The following is a 24,547-nucleotide window of genomic DNA, read 5'->3' on the forward strand; positions in this document are numbered from 1 at the left end:
CCTGTACATAGTCCAATATAACAGACAATGTATTCCCAAAATCCCCTGCCCCCATTGACCTTATCAAGCTGTTGGCAAAATCCTGTCTGTCGCAACACTTTTTATTTAAAGGGCTTGTCCAGTTGTAAACTTTTTATGGCCTATCCTCACAACAGGTCATCAGTAGTTGATCAGCGGTGGTCCTTTACTCAGGACACCCGCTAATTAGCTGTTCACCGGGCTGCAACGCTCATGCGCTGAGCTGATTTCTGCAGGTCGCAGACAACTCTGTTCTTCCTGCAGTGGTCAGGCTTGGTTTTGCAGGCCAAGTTTCCATTCATTTCAACTTACCAAGTCTTGCCACTGCTGAATACCAAGTCTGGTCACTGATAGGACTGTGTGCTTCCTGCTGAAATCAGCACAGTGCATAGGCGTGCCAACCCGACAAACAGCTGATCATGGGGGTCCCAAGTATTGACCCCTAACGATCTACTACTAATGACTATCCTGAAGATAGGTCACCAATAGATTTCAGCTGGACAACCCATTGAAGTGATGACCAGGTAGTATACTTGTACCTTATCCAATCTGAATCCTTATCCTGTTGCTCATTCATTATTAGACCAATCTCTGCCATATAAAAAGTTTAATTCCAATACAGTATTCGTTCGCTATTCCAAACACAATGGATTGTAAAACACAGACTGGTCATTCTTATCTGTCAATTCCGAAGAAAACGTTGTGGTAACTTTAAAACTTCTAAGATGTGCTCTGATCTAACAAACACTTCAACATTTTGCATTGTTGGGATGAAAGGGGCATACATGCACACATTTGTGAAACTAACGCAGTGCGTATATGGCCATATTACAGCTCCGTTTTGGTTAGGCTGTAATAAAACAGCAAGAGAAATTTATGGGGTTCCATCCGCTAAGCAAAACTTGAAAACTCTACTCCTACATGACCCACGCCTAGCTCAGGCGAACCCAAACCATTTATAAGGTAAAGCTATACCCTATCCCCAATATACGAAGTAATGGGGGCTTCACTGTACCTTTGTATGTCTCCGAGTTCATACAAAGTCATACAGTCCTATTTTTCTGTAAGGTTCCAAAGAAAAAAAAACTGTTGCATGCCACATCCAATGCCATATGTATGGGCCATTATACTGTGGGTCACTGAGTCCCATATGGCTCTATGGTGTGTATGTTGAGCGGCATGGGACTCCATGTGGTCTGCATTAAAGGGGTTGTCCCGAGGCAGCAAGTGGGTCTATACACTTCTGTATGGCCATAATAATGCACTTTGTAATGTACATTGTGCATTAATTATGAGCCATACAGAAGTTATAAAAAGTTTTTTACTTACCTGCTCCGTTGCTAGCGTCCTCGTTCCCATGGAGCCGACCAATTTTTGGCCTCCGATGGCCAAATTAGCCGCGCTTGCACAGTCCGGGTCTTCAGCAGTCTTCTATGGAGCCGCTCGTGCCAGAGAGCGGCTCCGTGTAGCTCCGCCCCGTCACGTGCCGATTCCAGCCAATCAGGAGGCTGGAATCGGCAGTGGACCGCACAGAAGAGCTGCGGTCCACGAAGACGGAGGATCCCGGCGGCCATCTTCAGCGGTAAGTATTGAAGTCACCGGACCGCCGGGATTCAGGTAAGCGCTGTGCGGGTGGTTTTTTTAACCCCTGCATCGGGGTTGTCTCGCGCCGAACGGGGGGGGGGTTTAAAAAAAAAAAAACCCGTTTCGGCGCGGGACATCTCCTTTAATCACTAAAGATGAAAAAAGTATTAACATGTACCTCCAGTTCTAGAAAACTTCCAGAAGTCTTCTATGATGGGATTAGAAGCTCCGGGCTAAAGAACAGTGTGGTTATAGGGTCCAGACCCACACCACCGAAGACTTCAGATTTGTCTCTAGACATATAAGACGTTTCCCTACCTGGCAGTATGCTTTCCAGAAGATCTGATTGTTGCTCGTTTAAGTAGATTTCTAATTGGAACTAATCCATTTAGACATAACAGCGTGTTCAAGAATATTGGATTACAATGATAATCTCAAGGTGTAAATGATCAACATAGAGTGGTTGAAGCATAGCAATAATCACAAAGTCTAAGGGTGCTTCTAGACAGAACGAGAATTCAACAAATTGTTCAAATGAGCCAAAATGAACAAATCGGTCGGTCTAAACACGAGCCAATGAGAATTGTTTGCTTCTCGTTCTCTGTTTATTTAATGAAGGCGTAAAAGCCATTGTTGGCTTATTCGCTTATCGCTCAGTTTAAACAGCAATCGCTCAGTCCCTTATTCAAGGACTTAACGATTCTGGATGATTCTCATTTGAACGAGCCAATGATGCATTTGCCAGTCTAAACAGGCTGCACGGGGGCGAACGAGCTAGTGGTGACTTCACACACTCATTTAAATGAGAATCAGCTCGTCTAAAAGAATCCTAAAGAATCAAGGTCAATTTAAACTATTAGATGACCTGCACCTTCTTCATTCACTCTATGTTACTGTATTGTGCAATGTAATGTAGATTATGATGCTGCTCCGTATTATGGATAAACTTGTTAATTAAAATACATCTACATGACAAAATCCCGTTAACCCCTTTTTGCTTTTTTCCATTTTTGTTTTTTCCTACTCCCTTTTAAAAAATCGTAGCTCCTTTACTTATTCATCGACGTCGCTGTATGAGGGCTTGTTTTTTGCGGGACAAGTTGTATTTTTCAAAGGCACTATTTATTGTACCATATAATTTACTGAAAAACTTTTAAAAAATTCTTAGCGGAGAGAAATGGAAATAAAAACGACATTCCACCATCTTTCGGTGCGTCCTGTTTCTACGGCGCACAAACTGCAACAAAAACGACCTGATATTTTTATTCTATGGGTCAGTATGATTACTACGATACCAAACTTATATAGTTTTTTTTTTTTGCTGTAGTACTTGTATTTTTTTTTAAGATATTTAATTTTTTTCAATTATTTTCTGCAGTCATTTTGTGCGCGCAATAACTTTTTTAATTTTTTGTCGATGTAGTTGTGCAAGGGCTCAATTTTTGTGCGATGTCCTGTAGTTTCCGATAGTATCAATTTGGAATACATACAACTTTTTGATCGCTTTTCATTGCATTTTTTCTGGAAGACAGGGTAACTAAAAAAGTGTAATTCTGGCGTTCTTTATTTTTTTTTTCGGACGACGTTCACCGTGCAGGAAAAATAATGCACTACTTTCATAGATCAGACTTTTATGGACGCGGCGATACCAAATACCTATTTTTACTTTATGATTTACATTTTTTAATAATTGATATGGCAAAAGGGGGTGATTTAAACTTTTACAACTTTTTTTTTTTACAATTTAAAAAACTTTATTGATCTTTTTTCTTACTTTACTTTGAAGTCATGCAATGCTTTGATCGCTCCTGCTTTAATGCTATAGCATTACGTCATACTGCTTTTTTACAGGCAGTCTATCAAGCCACCCTGTGTGGATGGCTTCATAGGCAGTCTGCTAAGGCAGCCCTGGGGCCATTCATTAGGCCCCCGGCTGCCATGACACCTGCATGGCTCCCCCGATCTCTCCGCGGGGGGCCGTGCGGGACCCCCAAACAGCGTTCGGGGGATTTAAATGCCGCTGTCAGAATTGACAGCGGCATTTAAAGGGTTAATAGCTATTGCCCGCGGGTGTCAGCTGTAATAAACAGCTAACGCCCGCGCTGTATGGACGGAGATAGCGGCGCTACCTCCCTCCATACACGTCCTGCAACAGCAGAACGTAGTTTTACGATAGTGCCGTCACTAAGGGGTTAAAGGGGTTTTCAAAGTTGTTGGTTTTTTTTTCATCCCTGCTCTCCATGACCAAAAATAATAAAGTGTGATTGTTCCCAAAAAGAGAAACCAAGTAATCTTGTAGATATGATACCTTTTAGTGGCTAACAAAAATCCATGATGTTAGTTCGAATTTCCGAACCAACGCAGGGTTCTGCTTTAGGCTTAAATGAAATAGATTCGAAGAGGCATGCATATTTATACACACATACTCATGGCAAGGCACAGACATGGATGTGATTAATTTGCACTTAAAGGAATAGTACCACATAAATACAAACATCTTTAAACAGTCACTGATAAGGGAGTGAAAGTTTTATGGTTCCTGAATTAGTGTTGGGGGGGGGGGGGGGTCACCAGGCTAGCAGTGTTATCTGTGCTAAAGATTTCTCATATCACATTTTGCTCTACTGGCTAACACGGTACCAAACTTTTTTCATTATGCAATGAATGTACGCATCTCTCCTGGCTCCCTGCATGTCCAGCACCACTGCTCTATTCTGGACGCTAGGTCTGTGTTTTTACAGGCTACTTCAGCCAATCTTTGACCTCAGCACTTAAACTCTGTATACAGGCTGGCTGCAGCCTGTTAACACAGACCTGGCAGCCAGAACGGAGCTGCGGACCTGGACGTGCGGAAAGCCAAGAGTGCTCAGTATATTGACTTTTATTATCTTTGGCCACGAAGTGCAGGAATTTTTAAAGAAAACTCAGACAAGCCCTTTAATTAGCAATTGAAAGTTCAGCAAAAATCATCATACAAGTCTAAGGGTAGATTCATGCTAAATCATTCTGATGCATACATCTAATTGGCTAATGAAAGTCTATGAGCACAGCATGCCAAAAGAATGTCATTTTGCCATACGTTAGGTCAGTATACATGATGTCAGTATTGCATTTTAAGTCTATTAAAAAGTGCAGTTAACTATGTTTTTCAATACAACTGTACAACTACATGGCACACATACAGGAGGTGGACAAAAATATGGAAACACTTAAGATCGGTCTTTACATGTCTTATTGAAATATGACTTACTTAAGTGGAGGTAATATGACACAGATGTTGCCGTGCAGAACTCACAATCTACCCGAGCAACAAGGTTTCATTGGTCAGGGGTTTGTGCCACTCAGCTGCTTCCCAAAACCACCCAGAGCAGGGCAAGAGGTGCAGTAAACACAAATTTGTTGGAAAAGCTCTCAGCCAAATAGGGATCAAAAGGATAGCTCAGTGCTAATGATTAAATTCCATGCATTTCATATGGTGTTTCTATATTTTTGTCCACCTCTTGTATGTAGTTGTAGAGATATACAGTTGGATACATATCAGGCATGCATTTGAATCTAGCTTTAAAGTTATAACTCACAGAAAAAGAAGCCAAATATGCATCACCTGATAGTGCAGGCCCAATCCGCATCTGCAGACAGCCAGATTGTAATATAAGGTAAATGTTCAGTGCAGACTAATATGCAGCCACTCAGCTCAACCCAAGATTGGGGAAGGGGTGACTGCAGACAACATAGTCTGCACATGTGAACTGATACCAAGGATGCCAGCCATAGATAAGTGTGCCACACTATACAGGAACACAACCCCTACTGGCAAAGCAGTGGATTGCCCTGTATCACCACAGCGCGCCACACTGGCAGGACATTCTGGGCTCTACTAGCATCTATAGCCCATTGCATGCAAAAAAAGCACTGATAAATGTGGGTGTTAGTTTGCATTTTGGCCAAAACACGTAAGCTGACAGGCCGTGGCAAGGCCACTACGTGTTCGTCAGAACCTACGCTATCTCACAAAAAGCTAAATAAAATCACAGAGGTGAGAGAAAAAATGCACAGAAAAAGAAGCCAAATGTGCATCACCTGATACTGCAAGGCAGGCCCAATCACCATATCCCCTAGTAGGATGCAGATAGCCAGATGGGGGATGTGCAGTATCAGGTAATGCATATTTGGCTTCTTTTTCTGCGGGTTATGTCTTCGTCCTTTATTTTCTTATACTTGGAGCCAGATTGAAGGATAATACAGTGCTATAATAGGAAATGCTTTCTTTATCTATAGGAGTGATTTAACAGCAAACCTGCTGACAGCATACAGAATGGTGTTAATTAGTGTTGTAAATGGTGTCAAATCAGTCTTACAAAGTTGTGATATGAATGTATAATGTAAAGTGATAGAAATTATTTTTTTGTATTTTAGGCATCTTTTGGTGGCGATTCTGTAGAGAGGTAATGATAAATGCAACCTGTCATTTTTAATCCTCTCTCACATTCGTTTTCCTGAGTTCATCACAGCCCAATAAGCAGCAATGATAAGAAAACGGAAAATGTAACAAAATGTATTCACTATAAAATATCCAGCACAAAAAAAAAACTATTTGTGCACAATAGTAAAAGTAGCAAAACATGTACTTAAAATATGAAGTGATACATACAATAGGGAATTAGAATTAAGTTTCCATTAGTTCTGTATGGAGAGATTTTAAAAAAAATAGTTTGCCAGATAGCACTCCTTTGAACACTCTGAAAAACTGAGCGTCCATGTGTATGAAGGAGTCAGGAGAAGTAGCTATCCAACAGCTATGGAAGGTGTATGGGCTACCACTGTAGTCATTAGGTGTTCTGCAGATCTCACCAAACTAAGGGCTCAGTCACATGGGCACCGATCCGGCCGTGTTTCTGCACAATAAGACGGCCACACCGCGTGTGGACAACTCTCTGCATGACCGGCTCCATTGCCGGCCATGTGTTCTTTCTTCCAGCCGGTGCGGAGAGTCGTCCGCACCTGCAGTGCAGCGGTCTTATCCTGCAGAAACACGGGCGGATCAGCGCCCCTGTGACTGAGCCCTTAAGGTGCATTTACACACAAAGGTGATCGCTCAAAAGATGAGTTTTGAGCTATCATTTTGCATAAACTACTACTTGGTGCTAATGCCTATTAGTACCAATTAGTAGCGTGTGAGCTGTATTCAAAGAACAGACCACCCACTGTTCTCAGAATAAATTCTCTTTGTTCTGCCCCCTGGCTGACAGCTGAGACAATGTTATCAGCGCTCCCTGGGCAGAACACAGCGTGCGGTCCGTCTTATCAGCTGTTCTGTCAAACGATGGATTTCATTCCAAACTGAAATTCATTATTCGGCAGAAGAGTGAAAGATGGGCACATTTACGCACAACGATTATCGCTCAAAAGACGGCTTTTGAGCAAATTTTGAGCGATAATCATTGTGTCTAAATGGGCCATTAGCTGGATCCGTCAATGATGTGCAAATAAAGGTTGCCTGTCAATAGCCTGCTTCAAATTGCAAGACTTTAGTTTTCCCTTCTGATAACCTACTAGGAATTGTGGTTCTATATTTATAAACCTAGAACATATTGAGAAGATTAACAAAGCTTACTTGACTTTGCCTTTAAAAAAGTAACTACACTTCTGTAAAACTTTTGAAATCTCTAGGAGACATGTCAAAAGTTTTGATCAGTGGAAGACCCCCATTGATCTCTAAAATGGAAGGGCAGAAATACTCACCCAAGTGTTGTGCCCGTTTAGTTGCGTTTGTTACTCTTTGGCTGTTCTTGGGAGCTGGAGACAGGCTCCTAGAAATCTATAGGAGATGGCTATAAGCTTTTATGAGTCTTCGGCTGAAGAGTAATGATCGCAACGGGCACAACACCGGGCATTTCTGCCCCTTCATTTTAGTAGGGTTTTCAGCACCCAAACCCCCACTGATCAAAACATTTTGAAATGTCTCCTTAACATATAAAAAGTTTAAACTAAATTATAGCTACTCTTTAACTAATCCTCATTCACTTAGAGTCAGTCAGTGACTATGCAGCACAATATCACCATTTATTAGAACATTGTCAGTTCACAGCCCATAAATGGACAACCTCAGTAGATAAAACTAACATGCCTAACAGAAAACCTATGCGCTTTGTAATGTTGCAGTGTTATGGCTCCACCGCCCTCCATCAATTCGACCCCCACCCAATGTAGGACAACTGATAGCCGTCCGGCAACCACAGAAAGGCAACCTGGTTAGTAAATGCCACCCTTATCAAATACATGGAATGGTTGTGAAGACTGTTTGTTTTGCATCTCCAGACAACACTATTAAAGAAGTAAATGGAAAGACGGCACATACGGTTATATGCGACGTGTTTCAGAAGATGATGGAGTCTGCAGACGCGAGTACGGTTTAATGGTCCCTATAGTAATAACAGAAGAAATGCAGAATCCATTATTCTGAGATTACATACAATCAGCCAAAAATGGGAATTGTGCTACTGAATCCTGATAAGTGGTAACTGTGTAATCTTTGTCTTGTAAGTTCAAATGTTTCCATTCCAGACAGCTCGTCTTCGATTTCTCAGACAGGAATTAACTATCTGATATTTTATGTAATTTCGCATGAGATTAATTTCTGTAACCCCTGATCACACAAAGGATCCTCCCATCAACCTCTCTGTTTTTCCTGGCAGGCAGTCACAGTGGGAGAACTTCTAAGGTCTCACTCACATGGGCGTATGTGTCCCGCATAGTACATTCGGATTTGTCATGCACGTAAAATACACAACAGACAACAAATACACATGTACATGTATATATGCTGCATATATTAAATCTCCATAGCCTATATTGGTGCATATTACTCAGATGCACCAAAATAGGACAAACTGCATTTTTTTCATGTGCGTTATGCGTGCATGAAAAAGCGCAGATGTGAGCAGCCCAATAGAAATAAATCAATGGCTTTTAACCCTTTCCAATCCACTGTCTGACCTGTGAAGACATTATGATTTAAGGCTGTACAGCTCCGATGTTGGAAGATGTCCGTCGGGGTTCTCTTACTGTATATTGCCAGCCTCTCTGCTGTCGGAGCCTATCCAATATGTCACCTCATGCAGTACTGGCTTTTTAGCCAGCATATAGCGACGTTGTATAACGAGTAAGCCCCCTAGGAAAATCTGGATACAAAGTGGATTGGAAAGGGTTAAAGCACCTCAAGTTATGCACGTCAAATATACGCGGGACGCATACGCCTGTGTGAGTGAGCCCTAACTATGCTTGATAGACTGTATTTAGATTCTGCTCACATCTGTGTTGATTTAAAATATGTAATGGGCAAAAATGCAATGCTGTTTTTCCTCTTATAATAACTGGTGCCTTGTTGCAATCTGACAAACCCCACTGTAAGTCGCTGAGGTGCGACAGGTGCTGGTGTTATCTGTCATGCCATGGTGCCAGCAGAGCATTGTGGCTGTTCAGTTAGGAACAGAAGCCACAATACAAAAGTATACGGGCCAGAAGCTACAGTCTCTTGGTTTACAAAGTCTTAACCCTATCCAATCCAATTTCCCTGTCACCCACATACTCCCGAGCTCTAATTTATTTTGGGTGGGAAAGCACATTGGGGATTCCTTGGAATAACTCAAAAGAATGATGATGATTTTAATAGCAATTTTTTGAAAATTAAACGTGAGTTAATATGTATACCACACTGTGTTGTGGCAAGGGGGTTTATTCGATGTTCAGGGTACACAACCCATAGGGTCCCAATCACTAACCTCTCCCGGGGTGTCTAAAGGGCGTTCTCGTCTGACAGACAGCATGACGGTACCCAGAACTGGTCCACTGCAGACCTCACTGGTCTATCCTGGACTCCAGGCTATCAACCCTTCTAGCTCCACTGAGCCATAACTTCCCCTGAGTGTGATGGGAACTAATCCTTTTATCCACCTCCTTCCACACCCAGAGTGTTAACCCTCTGGTTTCTGCATTCAGAATGCCTGTCTAGCAGCCTCTGCGGGCCATTTTATGTACTGCACTTCTACATATCCCCCCTCCTCGCCTATAAAGGCCTTATCACAACTTTTGCCTTATCCGGGGTCAAAACTCCAGGTTCTGGGGTCTCTCTTTTTAACTGCTTTTTCTTTCATTTTCCTCTTTTCTGAGTACTTATAAAGTCTGAACCTAACTTTTCCTTGGTAGCTTTCAGTTCACAAATGAGTTGGTCTTTAGAGCTAGCATCCATACCCCTATTTTCTGTTGGACTTAATGTTCCTCCACTTTGGTATCTTCTACCTCAGAGGATCGTTCAGCCTCCATCTGTTGCTCAGCTCTTATTTTCTCAATGACTTTACTCTTGTTTACAGAGGCAATTTATTCCCTCAAGACTTTCACAATTTGTATCTAATTTTTAAGATTCTTCAACAGGATCTTCTTTTCTTTTATTTGTCTGAACTGGGCCCTAGATCTCTCTAGTCTCTGAACCTTCCTGTCAACAACAAGACTATTTAATTTCCCGAGTTTCATCTTTGCGCTTGAATTCTTGGTGAATTTTTGAAACAGTGCCTTTTCCTCTGACATCCCTTTCAGAGTGGGTGTCAAAGTTAGCACTTCAGTCTCTTTCTCATGAGCCCTTTGTTCAGTCGGCTCATGTTCACTGGCATATCTCGCAGACCTGATTTTCTTTTCAGTAACCTCCTGTTCACACAACTTATGTTTCTTCTCCAGTGTGGACACAATCTGCCATTGATAACCAATCTCCACAGTAACATCTTCTAATTCCTATTGAAGACTTGTTTTAAACTTCTTAAGTTTATCATACGCAGCTGCTTTTTCTTTATACCGTTGATTTGTAGCTTCTAACTCTCTTTGAATTTCTTTCTTCTGCCCTTCAACAGAATCTAAGCATGCAGTATTCTTCTCCATTTTCTTCCCCATACCTGAGACCTGAGCCTGGAGTGTTGAAATCTGCTTTGACAGGTTCCTCTTAGTTTCTGCATCTTCCTCTAACTGCCTGAGGAACACCTTTCTCTCAGCTTTCATTCTCTTCCATGTGCACTAAGGCCAAGCCTCTAGCGCGTCTCTTCTTGCACAAGCTTCTAGGACTCTTCAATCTGAGCTTTCAACTCCACCTACAGTCTGTTCACCTTCTCAGACAGCTCTGCCTGCACTCTGACACATTCAGCAATTTTTATTTGTAGCTCTCTACTTCTTTTCTCTCACATTCAGACTCACGCTTGTCTTCCAAATGCACCTTCAACCTCCAGGGTCAGCCCAACACACTCACTTCTCAAAGTTTCTTTCAACTTTTCAGTTTGCTCTAACTGCTTCGACAGTTCCCCCACAATGAGAGCATGATTTTGTTCAAGCTCCTGGATCTGGGTTTCATACACTTCAGCTTCCTCATCTAAGCTCATCTGGAGCTGGGACACCAGTCTCCCATGCAGGGCTTCCTTAAAGTGCAGTATGTCTTTCAAAACCTTTGCTCGCTTCTCTGCCTGCGGCAAGCAGATTTCTCCATTTCCAGACTTTCCCTGAGCTCACTTATCTGTAACTCCCATTCACCATTTTTCTTTTCTAACTGCATGTTTAACTCTTTTTTATGATGCTTCACACCTCATTTGACCCTCCTTCTGCATTTGTTTTTTTTTTCTACATGTCAAAGGTTTGTAGTATTGATTCATTTTGGAGTGAACTATTTGGGTGGATAATGGTATGCTTTCCTTTGGTAATACAGATATTACTGGAGATGACAAGAGGGGTTTGGAGGTGGGAATCTTCATATTCAGAACTTGAGGTGTAGGGCTGGTTGCGCTTGAACCTACAAATGCAACGGATGCAACTGTGGAAGAAGTGTATATGTAGGAAAGAGAAGCCAAAGCAGAGTTATTGGTGGGAGTAGTAGGAGGGGCAAGGTGATAGTGTGTAACCAACGTGTGGACCAGAGTAGTTACAGGAAGTGGAATTAACGGAAGAGTATTTGTGTTGTCAATGGGTTGATCTAAAATTGTGGATAAACTGTTAACCTTCTGGTTTCTGCAGCCAGAATGCCTGTCTAGTAGCCTCTGCAGGCCATTCTATGTACTGCATTTCTAAAATATATATGTATATATAGTGAAGTAAATTGGAACCATTTCTTTCCCAATTTGCTGCTCCTCTGAAAAGAGAGTTGATATTTAGGGCAGCTTCATACCAGCATTTGCGCAAATATGCTTGCCGCAGTACAGCGTATTTCTGTATGAATGAGGTTTGGAGAGGGCTATAGTCACACGTGTCTGCGCATATTACTGTAATTTTTGCACATGACACATCCTTTCCATAGAATTTAATGGCTATTTAAGTCTGTAAAGTCCGTTTTCTTTTTCTGAATTTTTTCAGTGTTTCAGCCTTCTCCTTGCGTATTTGCGCACATGGCATAGACATCTATGGCAGTTTCGCTGCTCAAAACGCATCAAGATAGAGGCGGACCATCAAAACACGCTTGTAGGAATGAACCCATTGAAATTAATGGGTTTTATTCTCTGTGTTTAGCGCGCACAAAAACGCGCTCATGTGAAGTTGCCCTCACTATAGATGGGTAGGCTGGAATACCTGTTCTCAGCATGATGCAGGCAAGCCATGTAGTATAGGTTTTTGAGAACAAGTGTAAAATGCTGATACTACCATTCATGAGGGGATCGCTGCTTAGTATTATACTTGCAGATAGGTTTCTGTAGGATGCCGGTAACTGTTATAGTCCGGGTGAACACAAATGGATTTGCATTGTGGAATCCTCAGTTGGCGTCCGCACAGCCAATTCCGTTCGTAACATGCTATGTAAAAGCGCTTCGTCCTGCATACTCGCGGAAACCAACTGCGATTTCCGCGAGTGGAGGAGAAATTACAGCATGTTCTATTTTAGTGCAAATTCTGCACAGACAGCTTCCACGGAAGTCAATGGAAGCCGTCTGACCCACGGCCTATCCTCAATTGACATTATGGATAGGTCGCAGTTACCCGCGTCATCACCTAGCAACGGCGCAGGAAAAAAAACATTTAAAAAAAATCTATACTGCACATGTCCAACGGCGACTTGCCAAAGCCATCCACAGTACAGATAAAGAAGAAAAGTGGCAGGTATGCGCGGACGGCGGTTCTGCTCAGGGACAGATTCCACTGCGGGTTCAGACCCATTCGTGTGCAGCTGGCCTTAGGCTACTAGCCAGCATAGGGCACTACACATAAGTAAATTGATCTACCCTGCATGCTTTAATTATACTACACAAAGTATTGACACCCCATTTTCCCTCAACATCACAGAGCTACAAATGACGCAAGGTTGCTTGACATCTGATTGATGTTGTACATTTTAACCTAGTATCACTAAGTATAGCCGCTTTTTTGCAGAAATATTGATCAGTAATTTGATCCCAATTTCTGTGATTTACTAAGAAAAAAAAAAGAAATGCTGGGAAGGGTATTTCTATGGTGACCTCGGAGACGGAGGAAATAACTCGCCTCTACTCCTTAGGTTTCAGTAAGAATCAGTGCAGCTGGTAGGATGAACACAACTTCACCAGAAACAAGATATGAGAAAAAAGTTAACAACAGTGCCACTCTGTGGAAACATGACATACGGCAGAAAGACTCTTCACAGTTCTGTCCTTTTATCCTTATTGTTTGCATTTGATATGTACTATGCAGTATACTTGCATGGTATACTATGTGTTTATGCACAGTTGTGATGCAAAATGCGATGTTGTTGTCTTTGTAGGAAACAGTGCTTATATACAATGCATTTGGAAATTATAAATAATAGTAATCTTTATTTATATAGCGCCAACATATTCCGCAGCGCTTACAAAGACAGGGGGGATACAGAAAGACAAAAGTACAAAAATTACAGAACCACGGTTACATAGTAATCAGTTGATGGAAACAGTAGGGGTGAGGGTCCTGCTCCAACGAGCTTACATACTACAAGTAATGGGGTGATACAGAAGGTAAAGGGGCTGCAGATGTGGACGGTATGGCGAGGTGGAGAGTGAGGGGTGATATACACATAAACAATAGTCAGATGTTCAGCCGTGTGCTGGCCGAATCGGTATGACTGCAGGAGCGGTTGATGGTGGCTAGCAGGGATTGCAGTCAGTAGAACAGGGAGCATGTTATCAGCGGCGTACACAGGGGTTTGGTTAAGGGGATATAGTATGCCTCCCTGAAGAGGTACGTTTTTAGAATACGCTTGAAGTTTTGAGAGACGTGGATTGCCCAGGTAGCCTTTGGTAGTGCATTCCAGAAGATTTGTGTGGCTCTGGAGAAGTCTCGGAGGCGGGTAAGGCAGGTTCAAATTAAAGGGGCGCTCAGTCTGGTTTCGTTAGCAGAGCGGAGAGCCAGGGCTGGGTGATGGATTGAGATGAGGGAGGCAATATAGGGGGGCGCTGCGGAGGGCTTTGTGGATGAAGGTAGTGAGTTTAAATTGAATTCTGTATTTAACGGGCAGCCAGTGCAGTGACTGGCACAGGGCAGAGGCGTCCGAGTAGCGGCTGGACAGGAAGATGAGCCTGGCTGCCGCATTCAGGATGGATTGGAGGGGGTAGAGCCTGGAGCAGGGAAGGCCGATCAGCAACGAGTTGCAATAATCGAGGCTGGAGTGGATTTCAGACCTTCACTTTTATTATGTTGTGCAAGTTTTAAAAAATTCTAGTTTCTCCCCATCATTCTGCACTCAGTACCCCATAATGATAAAGTGAAAACAGAAGGTTAGAAACTAGAGATGAGCGAGCACCAAAATGCTCGGGTGCTCGTTACTCGAGTCGAACTTTCCGTGATGCTCAAGTGTTCGTTTCGCGTAACGAACCCCATTGAAGTCAATGGGCGACTCGAGCATTTTTGTATATCGCCGATGCTCGCTAAGGTTTTCATTTGTGAAAATCTGGGAAATTCAAGAAAGTGATGGGAACGACACAGAAACGGATAGGGCAGGCGAGGGGCTACATGTTGGGCTACATCTCAAGTTCCCAGGTCCCACTATTAAGCCACAATAGCGGCAAGAGTGGGACCCGCCCCCAACAATTTTTACTTCTGAAAAACCCTCATTAGCAATGCATACCTTAGCTAAGCACCACACTACCTCCAACAAAGCACAATCACTGCCTGCATGACACTCCGCTGCCACTTCTCTTGGGTTACATGCTGCCCAACCCCCCCGCACGACCCAGTGTCCACAGCGCACACCAAAGTGTCCCTGCGCAGCCTTCAGCTGCCCTCATGCCACACGCTGGCCTCATAGCCACACCACCCTCATGTCTATTTATAAGTGCATCTGCCATGAGGAGGAACCACAGGCACACACTGCAGAGGGTTGGCACGGCCAGGCAGCGACCCTCTTTAAAAGGGGCGGGGCGATAGCCCACAATGCTGTACAGAAGCAATGAGAACTCCAATCCTGTGCCACCTCCATCAGGAGCTGCAAACGGGGGCATAGCAATGGGGAATCCATGTGCCACACAGTATTCATTCTGTCAAGGTGTAGCATAGCTCAATCCACACTGCAAGGGGAAAGCCATCAGCACTCTGCCCCCTACCCAAGTCAGTCAGTGCCTTTGTGACAGACAGGTCGGCGCACCTTTCCGAGCAGGTCTGACAAGCGTGGGTAGCTTTTCAGAAACCACTGAACCACCAAATTAAAGACGTGGGCAAGGCATGGCACGTGCGTGAGGCTGCCAAGCTGCAGAGCCGCCACCAGGTTACGGCCGTTGTCACACACGACCATGCCCGGTTGGAGGCTCAGCGGCGAAAGCCAGCGGTCGGTCTGCTCTGTCAGACCCTGCAGCAGTTCGTGGGCCGTGGGCCTCTTCTCTCCTAAGCTGAGTAGTTTCAGCACGGCCTGCTGACACTTGCCCACCGCTGTGCTGCCGCGCAACACCGACTGCTGGCGACGTGCTGCTTCTGACACATCTTGATTGCGAGACAGAGGTTGCGTTGGAGGAGGAGGGTGGTTTAGTGGAGGAAGCATACACCGCCGCAGATACCAGCACCGAGCTGGGGCCCGCAATTCTGGGGGTGGGTAGGACGTGACCGGTCCCAGGCTCTGACTCGGTCCCAGCCTCCACTAAATTCACCCAATGTGCCGTCAGGGAGATATAGTGGCCCTGCCCGCCTGTGCTTGTCCACGTGTCCGTTGTTAAGTGGACCTTGGCAGTAACCGCGTTGGTGAGGGCGCGTACAATGTTGTGGGAGACGTGGTCGTGCAGGGCTGGGACGGCACATCGGGAAAAGTAGTGGCGACTGGGAACCGAGTAGCGCGGGGCCGCCGCCGCCATCATGTTTTTGAAAGCCTCCGTTTCCACAAGCCTATACGGCAGCATCTCCAGGCTGATCAATTTGGCTATGTGCACGTTTAACGCTTGAGCGTGCGGCGTACTTGCGCTTGCGCTCAAACAGTTGCGCTAGCGACGGCTGGACGCTGCGCTGAGAGACATTGGTGGATGGGGCCGAGGACAGCGGAGGTGAGCGTGTGGGTGCAGGCCGGGAGACGGTCGTGCCTGTGTCCTGAGAGGGGGGTTGGATCTCAGTGGCAGGTTGGGGCACAGGGGGAGAGGCAGTGGTGCAAACCGGAGACGGTGAACGGCCTTCGTCCCACCTTGTGGGGTGCTTGGCCATCATATGCCTGCATATGCTGGTGGTGGTGGCTCCCCGGCTGATCTTGGTGCGACAAACCTTGCACACCACAGTTCGTCGGTCGTCTGCACTCTCAGTGAAAAACTGCCACACCTTTGAGCACCTTGGCCTCTGCAGGGTGGCATGGCGCGAGGGGGCGCTTTGGGAAACAGTTGGTGAATTATTCGATCTGGCCCTGCCTCTACCCCTGGCCACCGCACTGCCTCTTCCAACCTGCCCTGCTGCTGCACTTGCCTCCCCCTCTGAAGACCTGTCCTCAGTAGGCTTAGCAAACCAGGTGGGGTCAGTCACCTCATCGTCCAGCTGCTCTTCCTCCAAATCCTCTCTGCGCTCCTCCCTCGGACTTACTGCCCTTACTACTACCTCACTGATAGACAACTGTGTCTCATCGTCATCGTCCTCCTCACCCACTGAAAGCTCTTGAGACAGTTGCCGGAAGTCCCCAGCCTCATCCCCCGGACCCCGGGAACTTTCCAAAGGTTGGGCATCGGTCACGACAAACTCCTCCGGTGGGAGAGGAACCATTGCTGCCCAATCTGGGCAGGGGCCCGAGAACAGTTCCTGGGAGTCTGCCTGCTCCTCAGAATGTGTCATTTTCATGGAGTGAGGAGGCTGGGAGGAAGGAGGAGCAGCAGCCAGAGGATTCAGAGTTGCAGCTGTGGACGGCGTAGAAGACTGGGTGGTCAATAGATTGCTGGATGCACTTTTTGCCATCCACGACAGGACCTGCTCACACTGCTCAGTTTCTAATAAAGGTCTACCGCGTGAACCCATTAATTGTGAGATGAATCTGGGGACCCCTGAAACTTGCCTCTCTCCTAATCCCGCAGCAGTCAGCTGCGATACACCTGGACCAGGAGCTCGGCCTGTGCCCACACCCTGACTTGGGCCTCCGCGTCCTCGCCCCTGTCCACGTGCTCTAGGTCTACCCCTACCCCTCAGCATGGTGTATTACGAGTAGAGCAGAAACAGAACGCTGTAATTAAATGTGCCGCTTATTGGCCTGTGGTTGGAGGCTGACTTCGCTTACGGAACGCACAGCAGAGCCAGGAAACAATTATGCACAAGCCTGTAGTGAGACGTAGGTGCGTATGACTGAGCTACTGGAATTCACAGCGCAGAACCAGTCAAGTGGCCAAAGGCCAGTGGTAGGCCTTAAGTATTTTGCTTCTATTTTTTTAAATGGTGAGGTGAAACACCAGACAGACACTGTATGCAGCGTATATTATGTATACTGTTTCCCTCTGGCGGGATGACGGCGGTCATGTAACGGGCACAGCAGAGCCAGGAAACAATTATGCGCAAGCCTGCTGTAACGCTTAGCTGGCTATTAATTAGCGACTACTACCCCCAGCAGACACGCAGTACACTGAAGACGGTCACAGGCAGCTCAAATATAGTATTTTTCCCAAATTTTTTTGAAAAAGCCCACTGCCTATATAGCCAGTATACCTCTTTCCCTGCCTCACCAGTACTGCCCCTATACTCTGTAAAATGACTGCAGACTGAGGACGCTATGGTCTGCACGCCCGATATACAAAAAAAAAAGTTGTGCAACACTGCTAAAAGCAGCCTCAACAGTACTGCACACGGTCAGATGTGGCCCTAAGAAGGACCGTTAGGGTTCTTGAAGACGAATATAACACCTAACACTCTCCCTATAGCAGCTACAGCAAGACAGCACTTTCCCTGATCTCTGTCAGCATGCATCTGTGGCGAGCCGCGGGCGGGGCAGATTTTAATACTCGGGTGTCATCTGATCTCCCCAGCCACTCACTGCAGGGGGGTGGTATAGGGCTGGAATGTCACAGGAGGAAGTTGTAATGCCTTCCCTGTGCTTCTATTGGCCAGAAAAGCGCGCACATTTCTCAGGGAAGAAAATGAAAGTGACTCGAACATCGCGTGGTGCTCGTCTCGAGTAACGAGCATCTCGAACACCCTAATACTCGAACGAGCATCAAGCTCGGATGAGTACATTCGCTCATCTCTATTAGAAATCTTTGTACATTTTTAAAAAATGTAAAGCTAACATTTTGCATTGACATAAGTATTCACACTCTGTACTCAGTACTTAGCTGAAGCACCTTTGGTAGCGATTATAGTCTCCTGTCTTCTCGGGTATGATGCCACAAGGTTTGCACATCTGGATTTGGGGATTCTCTGACATTCTTCTCTGCAGATCCTCTCAAGTTCTGTCAGGTTGGATGGGGGCCGTCTGTGGACAGCCGTTATCAGGTTTCTCCAGAGATGTTCAAGTCAGTGCTCTGGCTGAGCCACTCAAGGACATTCACAGAGTTGTCCTTAAGCCCCTCCTGTGTTGTCTTGGCTGTGTACTTAGGGTCATTGTCTTGTTGGAAGGTGAACCATCTGCCCAGTCTGAGGTCCCTTGTGCTCTGGAGCAGGTTTTTATTAAGAATGTCCTTTCAGCTTTCCATCAACCCTGACCGGTCTCCCTGTCCCAGCCGCTAAACACCCCCACCCCCACAATATGCTGCTGCCACCACCAGGTTTCACTGTAGGGATGGGATTGGGCAGGTGATGAGTAGTTGGTGGTTTCCTCCAGATATAATGTTTAGAATTGAGGCAAAAAAGTTCAATCTTGTTTCTCACAATCAGTCATTTAGGTGCTTTTTGTCAAACTCCAGACAGGCTTTCATGCATCTTTTACTGAGGAGGGGCTTCTTTCTGACCACTCTGCCATAAATCCCAGATTGGTGGAGGCTACAGTGATGGTTGACCTTCTGGAAGTTTTTCCCATCTGCACACAGGATCTTAGGACCTCAGCCAGAGTGACCATTGGGTTCTTGGTCACCTCTCTCACCAAGACCCTTCCTCCCTTACTTAGTTTGGCCAGTTAGCCAGCTTCAGGAAGACCTGGTTGTTCCAAACTTCTTCTTTTAAAAAATTATTGAATAAATTAAAGAATTTTTTGTGCCGTTTTTTTTGTAGCTTTATTCAGATCTGTGCCTGCACACAATCCTGTCACACAGATCCACAGGCAGTTCTTTCCTCCTCATGGCTTGGCTTTGGCTCTGATATGCATTGTGAGTTGTGAAACCTTATACAGACAGAGGTTTGTATTTTAAAATTATGTCCAATCAACTGAATTTACCACAAGTGACTCCAATCACAGTGTAGAAACATCTCAAAGATGAGAATTTCAAGTGTCATAACAAAGGGTCTGAATACTTATGTCAATGCTAAATGTTAGTTTTTTATTTTTAAAAAATGTACAAAGATTTCCAATATTTTGTTACCTCTTTGTCATTATGGGGTACCGAGTGCAGAATGATGGGAAAAAACTTGAATTTTTTTATTTTGCGCAAGGCCACAACATGTAAGGGTCTGAAGATTTTTCCAAATGCGTTCCAAATTAATTGTATTTCTATTTGTGAAATACTATCACATGAGCAATAACACAATATTAACAGCCAATATTCACATATTAAAATTTACACACTTTCTCAGAAATCTCATAGGTTACAAGTAGATGAAAGAGGAATCTAAAACCGTTATACTACACTTATCAGAGCTGTTTTAAAAGAAGCCTATGTACCCATCACATACCCTGACCATGTTCTAATCCGCTGGAAATCAACAAGGGTTTTATATTGCGTGACAGCAAGCAGAGATCCTAAAACTCATGAAGAAGTATTACATAATGTACACTCTGTCAAAAAATTCCAGCACCTAGAAGGATTTGTCATTTTGCTGCAAAACTCAGCATGCAGTTACATCTCAGGCAAGTGATGAGAGTTGTGGTGTGATTAGATGAACCACCTGCCACCTGGGGCCCTAAAAGTTATTCCACTCTTGGCCTAAAAAAGACTCTCAGAGGCTCACTGTGAGTAGAGACCTCTTTTTCCGCTTGTGTAGAGCTTGTTGACCACTAGACACCTCTGCAATGCAATGAAAGACATTTCACCCAGTTAAAGAGTCTGGGAGAGGCGCATTTTTGGAATGCGGGAAGCTGAATGGTCATATCAACGAATTGCCCCCCACCTGGGGCGGTTCTGACTAGACTGTAAGGAGGTGTAGGGACCAGTGGATGCATGAGGGCATGCACACAAGGCGACTGGGCTCAGGACACCCTCGACAGCCCACCAGTAGTGATGAGCATCTCATCATCCAATAAGCACGAGCAGCTCCAACTGTTTAGTTGTCTCCCATCTAGAGACAGGTGGCACCATCATTACAGGTCCTGTGTCTGTCGGAACCATTTCCAGGCGCTTGGCTGAAGGACATTTTTTTTCATGGCGCCCATTACATGTACTGCCTTTGACACCCACCATTGCCTCATTTGCAGTGGGCTTCTGAACGATGAAACAAGACTGCTACGGTGTGGAACTGGGTTGTCTTCAGCAATAAATCCAAATTTTGTTTAGGCACTGATGATGGACGGTTCATGTCTAGAGACCTATGGGCGAGCACCTCAATCCTGTCTTTGTTGTAAAGTGGCACACTGCCCCCTGCTGGTGTGATGGTCTAGGGGGCATCACATATGACAGTCGGTCACCCCTACTAGTGGTACCAGGAACAATGACAGCTCAGCAATATGTTCAGGACATCCTGCAGCCACATGTGTTCCTCTCATGGAGGCTTCCAAGAGGCATTCAGCAGGATAATGCTCGGCCGCACAAAACACAAGGGACTCACAGGAATGTCCCCATAACATTGACACACTTCTGTGGCTGCCCGGTCGCCAGGTTTATCCCCAATAGAGCATACATGGGACCATCTGGGATGCCAACATCAACAGCCTATGAGTTTGCACAAACTAGAGGCTCAGTTACAGTACATGTGGATCAATATGCCACAGGATACCATATGGGACCTGTATGCCTCTATGCATCTTGTAACCAAGCTAGAGGCGGTACAACAGGGTACTAAAGCCTCCCTTCAAGGGTTCAACAATTTATCTTTTTACTCTGATACTGTAATCACTTACTTGTATCAACGTTACAAAGTTTTATTTGATTTCAACAACTCCTGCTAGGGAATGGATTTTTTTTTTTTGCAAAGAGTGTATATTGAGAAATTGTATAATTTTATCGGACTAGTCTAGGAAACCAGAAATAATGTTGAAATGTACAAAATTGGTTTTGCGCTGTAACGTAACTAGTCACTGGCCGATGCTTCTTTTTAACCACTAATTTCATGACATTGGTTTTTTTTTCTGTTTTCTTACTTTCTAGTGATTATTGGTCAAATGCTTGAAGAATGGGATATTTTGAATAGTAGTACAAGACAGTATCTTAAAAATTACAGTGAAGATGTAAAAAATGCAGAGGTAGGTAGGTTACGTATCTGATTGGTGATCTCTTGCAGTAGATGTTATGTAAGCCGAGTGGGTTATTTAACAATAAAACGTGCAAAGATACTATGAAACCATTCCCGTAATTTTTTTCTAGCAGATGATAAGATACATGACACATATCCATTGTCCATAAAGAAGTTTTTTCATTATTAAGCACAGTTTATCTCCACTAAAGTGGACATTCAATGTAAACATCTAGTAGCACGTTAAGCTTCCTTTGGCCTTCAGAACAACAGCAATTCGACAGATTCCACTAGGTGTTGAAATCGGTCTGCAAGAATATTGGCCCATGTGGACAGGGAGCTTCTTGTAGTTGCTGCAAATTAGATGGAGGTGCAGACATGCTATGAACAGCCGACAGGAAGGGTCATTAATTTCATGCTGCTTGTGGCAAAGTCTGACTCTTCCATTAGCATTGCACAACAGAAATCTGGATTCATCTAACCAGGTTATTATCATGTACCCACTTTTATAACAAATGCCGCAACAATTAGGGGTTGGTTTATCTCAATCTTGCGCACACCTTCCACTCAGACTGCCGAATGAGCATAAATCCCACCCCAACACAGTCCATACACCCCAAACTCTCACTGCCCATCTGATGCATTGGTTTACAATGCATCAGTTAAGATGGGCGTATTTCTGTGGCGTAAAAGTGCCTGGCTGACCGATATTTACGCCCACCTTTTTGTACTTCCTCCCCCAAACTGGTGGTGAAGGATGCAGGATTATGACCAACAAAAGTCCATCTGCTTTTCCCGTCAAAGTTCACCCAATCTGCATCTGGCTTTCCACAGCATATTGTAATGTTCTTATTCAGATGTGAAGAGTTGAGTTTGCTCTGCCCCTTGGTGAAGTTGGCTGTTTATTTTTTAATTAGTGGTTAGTTCTTTAATTTACTGAGTGGTCCAAGGAAGACAAGACAGCAATTCAGTGTTACCCTGAGCTTAAAGGCATTGTCCAAGTTGTAAGAACTCTGGACAACCCATTCCCCATGCATTAAAATAACAAATGGTGACATACTAATAACCTCTCCCTGCTTCTGCTGTGTCCTGCACTGGTGCTTGGTCCCTAATCCGATTTCTGCTTACAGCTGTAGTCCCGCCTGGTTTACAGGACCTCACAGGGACTGCAGCCAATAAAAGAGCTCAATGATGGGGTAGGGGATGCTCAGCATTCTAATCCTTTGTCCTCTCTCAGACCCCCTGCTTGTCCTTAGCAGTGCTGATTATCTTCTCCAGCTTTCTTCCATATAGTTACATTTTAGAACAGTTGTAGCATAAGTTACTAGAAAAAGAAATCACATATGCAGTTTTTAATGCACTTTTTTGAGCCAAATATGAGCCGGTACAAAAGACAGGAGTATCAGCCTTTCCTTAAACTTTTCCTTCCTCTTTGAATCTCGCTTTAGTTAAAAAAAAACAGCATCAGATCAAGTGAGTCTGTGAATCCAGCCTTAGAGCAGAGAATACAATGTACAGACTTATTCACATGGGCATATATTGGCCGGGTTTTTATGCCCAGCCGATATACGCTGCCCCTCCGATGTATTGGCTTACAATGCATCAGAGGACATGGGCGTATTTCGACGGCGTAAACGCAAGTGGTGGCAGCTGCATAGATACCAATGAGAGCCTATGCTAGCTGCTGGAGAAGGGAGGTGGGAGGGAGTTTAGCAGTTTAGCTAAGCTCCACCCGCTCCATCCCCTCCCATTGCTGGATGCAGACAAGGAGCGGGAAGGGGGTGGGAGCCTAGCTCCGCCCCTTACACCTCCTCCAACCCATTGCAAACGGCCATGGGGGAGGAAAAAGGAGGTGAGCCGGCAAGGGGAAGGGGAGGGGGAATGTCTCCCCAGGCCCCACAGCATTGCAGCCTCGGCATACACGCGATGGGCCCTTTGCCATTCAGGCATTTTTACGGAGCCTGCGGGCTCACATAAAATGCCTACGGCCGTGTAAATGGGCCCTAATCTACACAATTCTCCCCACCCCAAGTTTGATGGATGGAATGTGCTGGAAAGGGAAGGTGGCAGCTCTTAACCTCTAATTACGCTGGTTTATTGCTTCTAGTAATAAATTCTGTCTTTACTACAACTCACCTGATATATAAAAAAGACAATGATAAAGAGTCAGTAAAAAGCAAACTTAATATAAACCCTTGTATGGAAATCATGAACAGTTGTTTTTATTTTTAGATTGAAGTATTGGGTCATGAACTGGAGTTAAATGAACTAGACAACATAGAAGAACCCAAGAGAACAGAAATATCCAAGAGGCTATCCGAAGCAATAAAACGACGGTCAGAAGAACGTTATATGGCAGCAGTGAGAGCAAGCGCTGAAAACCTATTAGAGAATGTTACTTATAACATGTAGAGGCTTACAGGCAATTACCCAATAGCAATCTGAAATGAAAAGGTTTATGGCATTCGCTGCACGGTATAAATGTTACACGTTCCTTTATTCTATGGGTCAATAGGATTAAAGTGACACAAAATTTATGTTGTTTTTTATGTGTTACTACTTTTGCAGAATTAATACACTTTTTCGCATCATGGCATTCCAAGAGCCATAACATTTTTAGTTTTCCGCCAAGACAAATGCGTAAGTTTTTGTTTTCTTCTTTTGCAGGATAAGTTAAAGTTTTCACTGGTACCATTTTGGAGTATATGTAATTTTTGTAGCACTTTTTATTGCATGTTTTGAAAAGCGGATGAACAAAAAACAGCAATTTTGGCATTTTCTTTCAGTTCTCTACTATGTGGGATATATAACATAGTATTGTTATAGCTTGGGTCATTATGAATGCAGCAATACCTATTGTATTTTTTACATAAAAAAGGAGGTTGTAGGAAAAATAGGTTGTTTTTTTAACTTTTGATTTTTTCAAGCTTTATTTTTTTTTTTAAAAACTGTGTACAAAGTTAAAGGGGTGGTTGTTTAGCAGCACTTATTTTTTCTTTAC

The 24,547-nt window shown here is 44.3% G+C and overlaps 1 protein-coding gene across 3 annotated transcripts in view; it reads left to right on the forward strand.

Annotated features, from left to right (window-relative positions):
- Positions 1-24,083, forward strand: part of LOC136625369 (uncharacterized) — a 58,244-nt gene extending 34,161 nt beyond the window's left edge. The window contains exons 15-18 of one of the 3 annotated variants that reach the window (XM_066599499.1): positions 6,019-6,047; positions 7,765-7,853; positions 21,462-21,556; positions 23,779-24,083. In XM_066599499.1, coding sequence (XP_066455596.1) covers positions 6,019-6,047; positions 7,765-7,853; positions 21,462-21,556; positions 23,779-23,958 — 393 coding nt within the window. In that variant the 3' untranslated portion in view covers positions 23,959-24,083. The remainder of the gene's footprint in view (positions 1-6,018; positions 6,048-7,764; positions 7,854-21,461; positions 21,557-23,778) is intronic. The other 2 variants (XR_010792539.1, XM_066599500.1) reach the window with 2 other exon arrangements.
- Positions 24,084-24,547: the final 464 nt, after the last annotated feature.

This window comes from Eleutherodactylus coqui, chromosome 4 (genome assembly GCF_035609145.1).
Source record: "Eleutherodactylus coqui strain aEleCoq1 chromosome 4, aEleCoq1.hap1, whole genome shotgun sequence".
Lineage (NCBI taxonomy): Eukaryota > Metazoa > Chordata > Amphibia > Anura > Eleutherodactylidae > Eleutherodactylus > Eleutherodactylus coqui.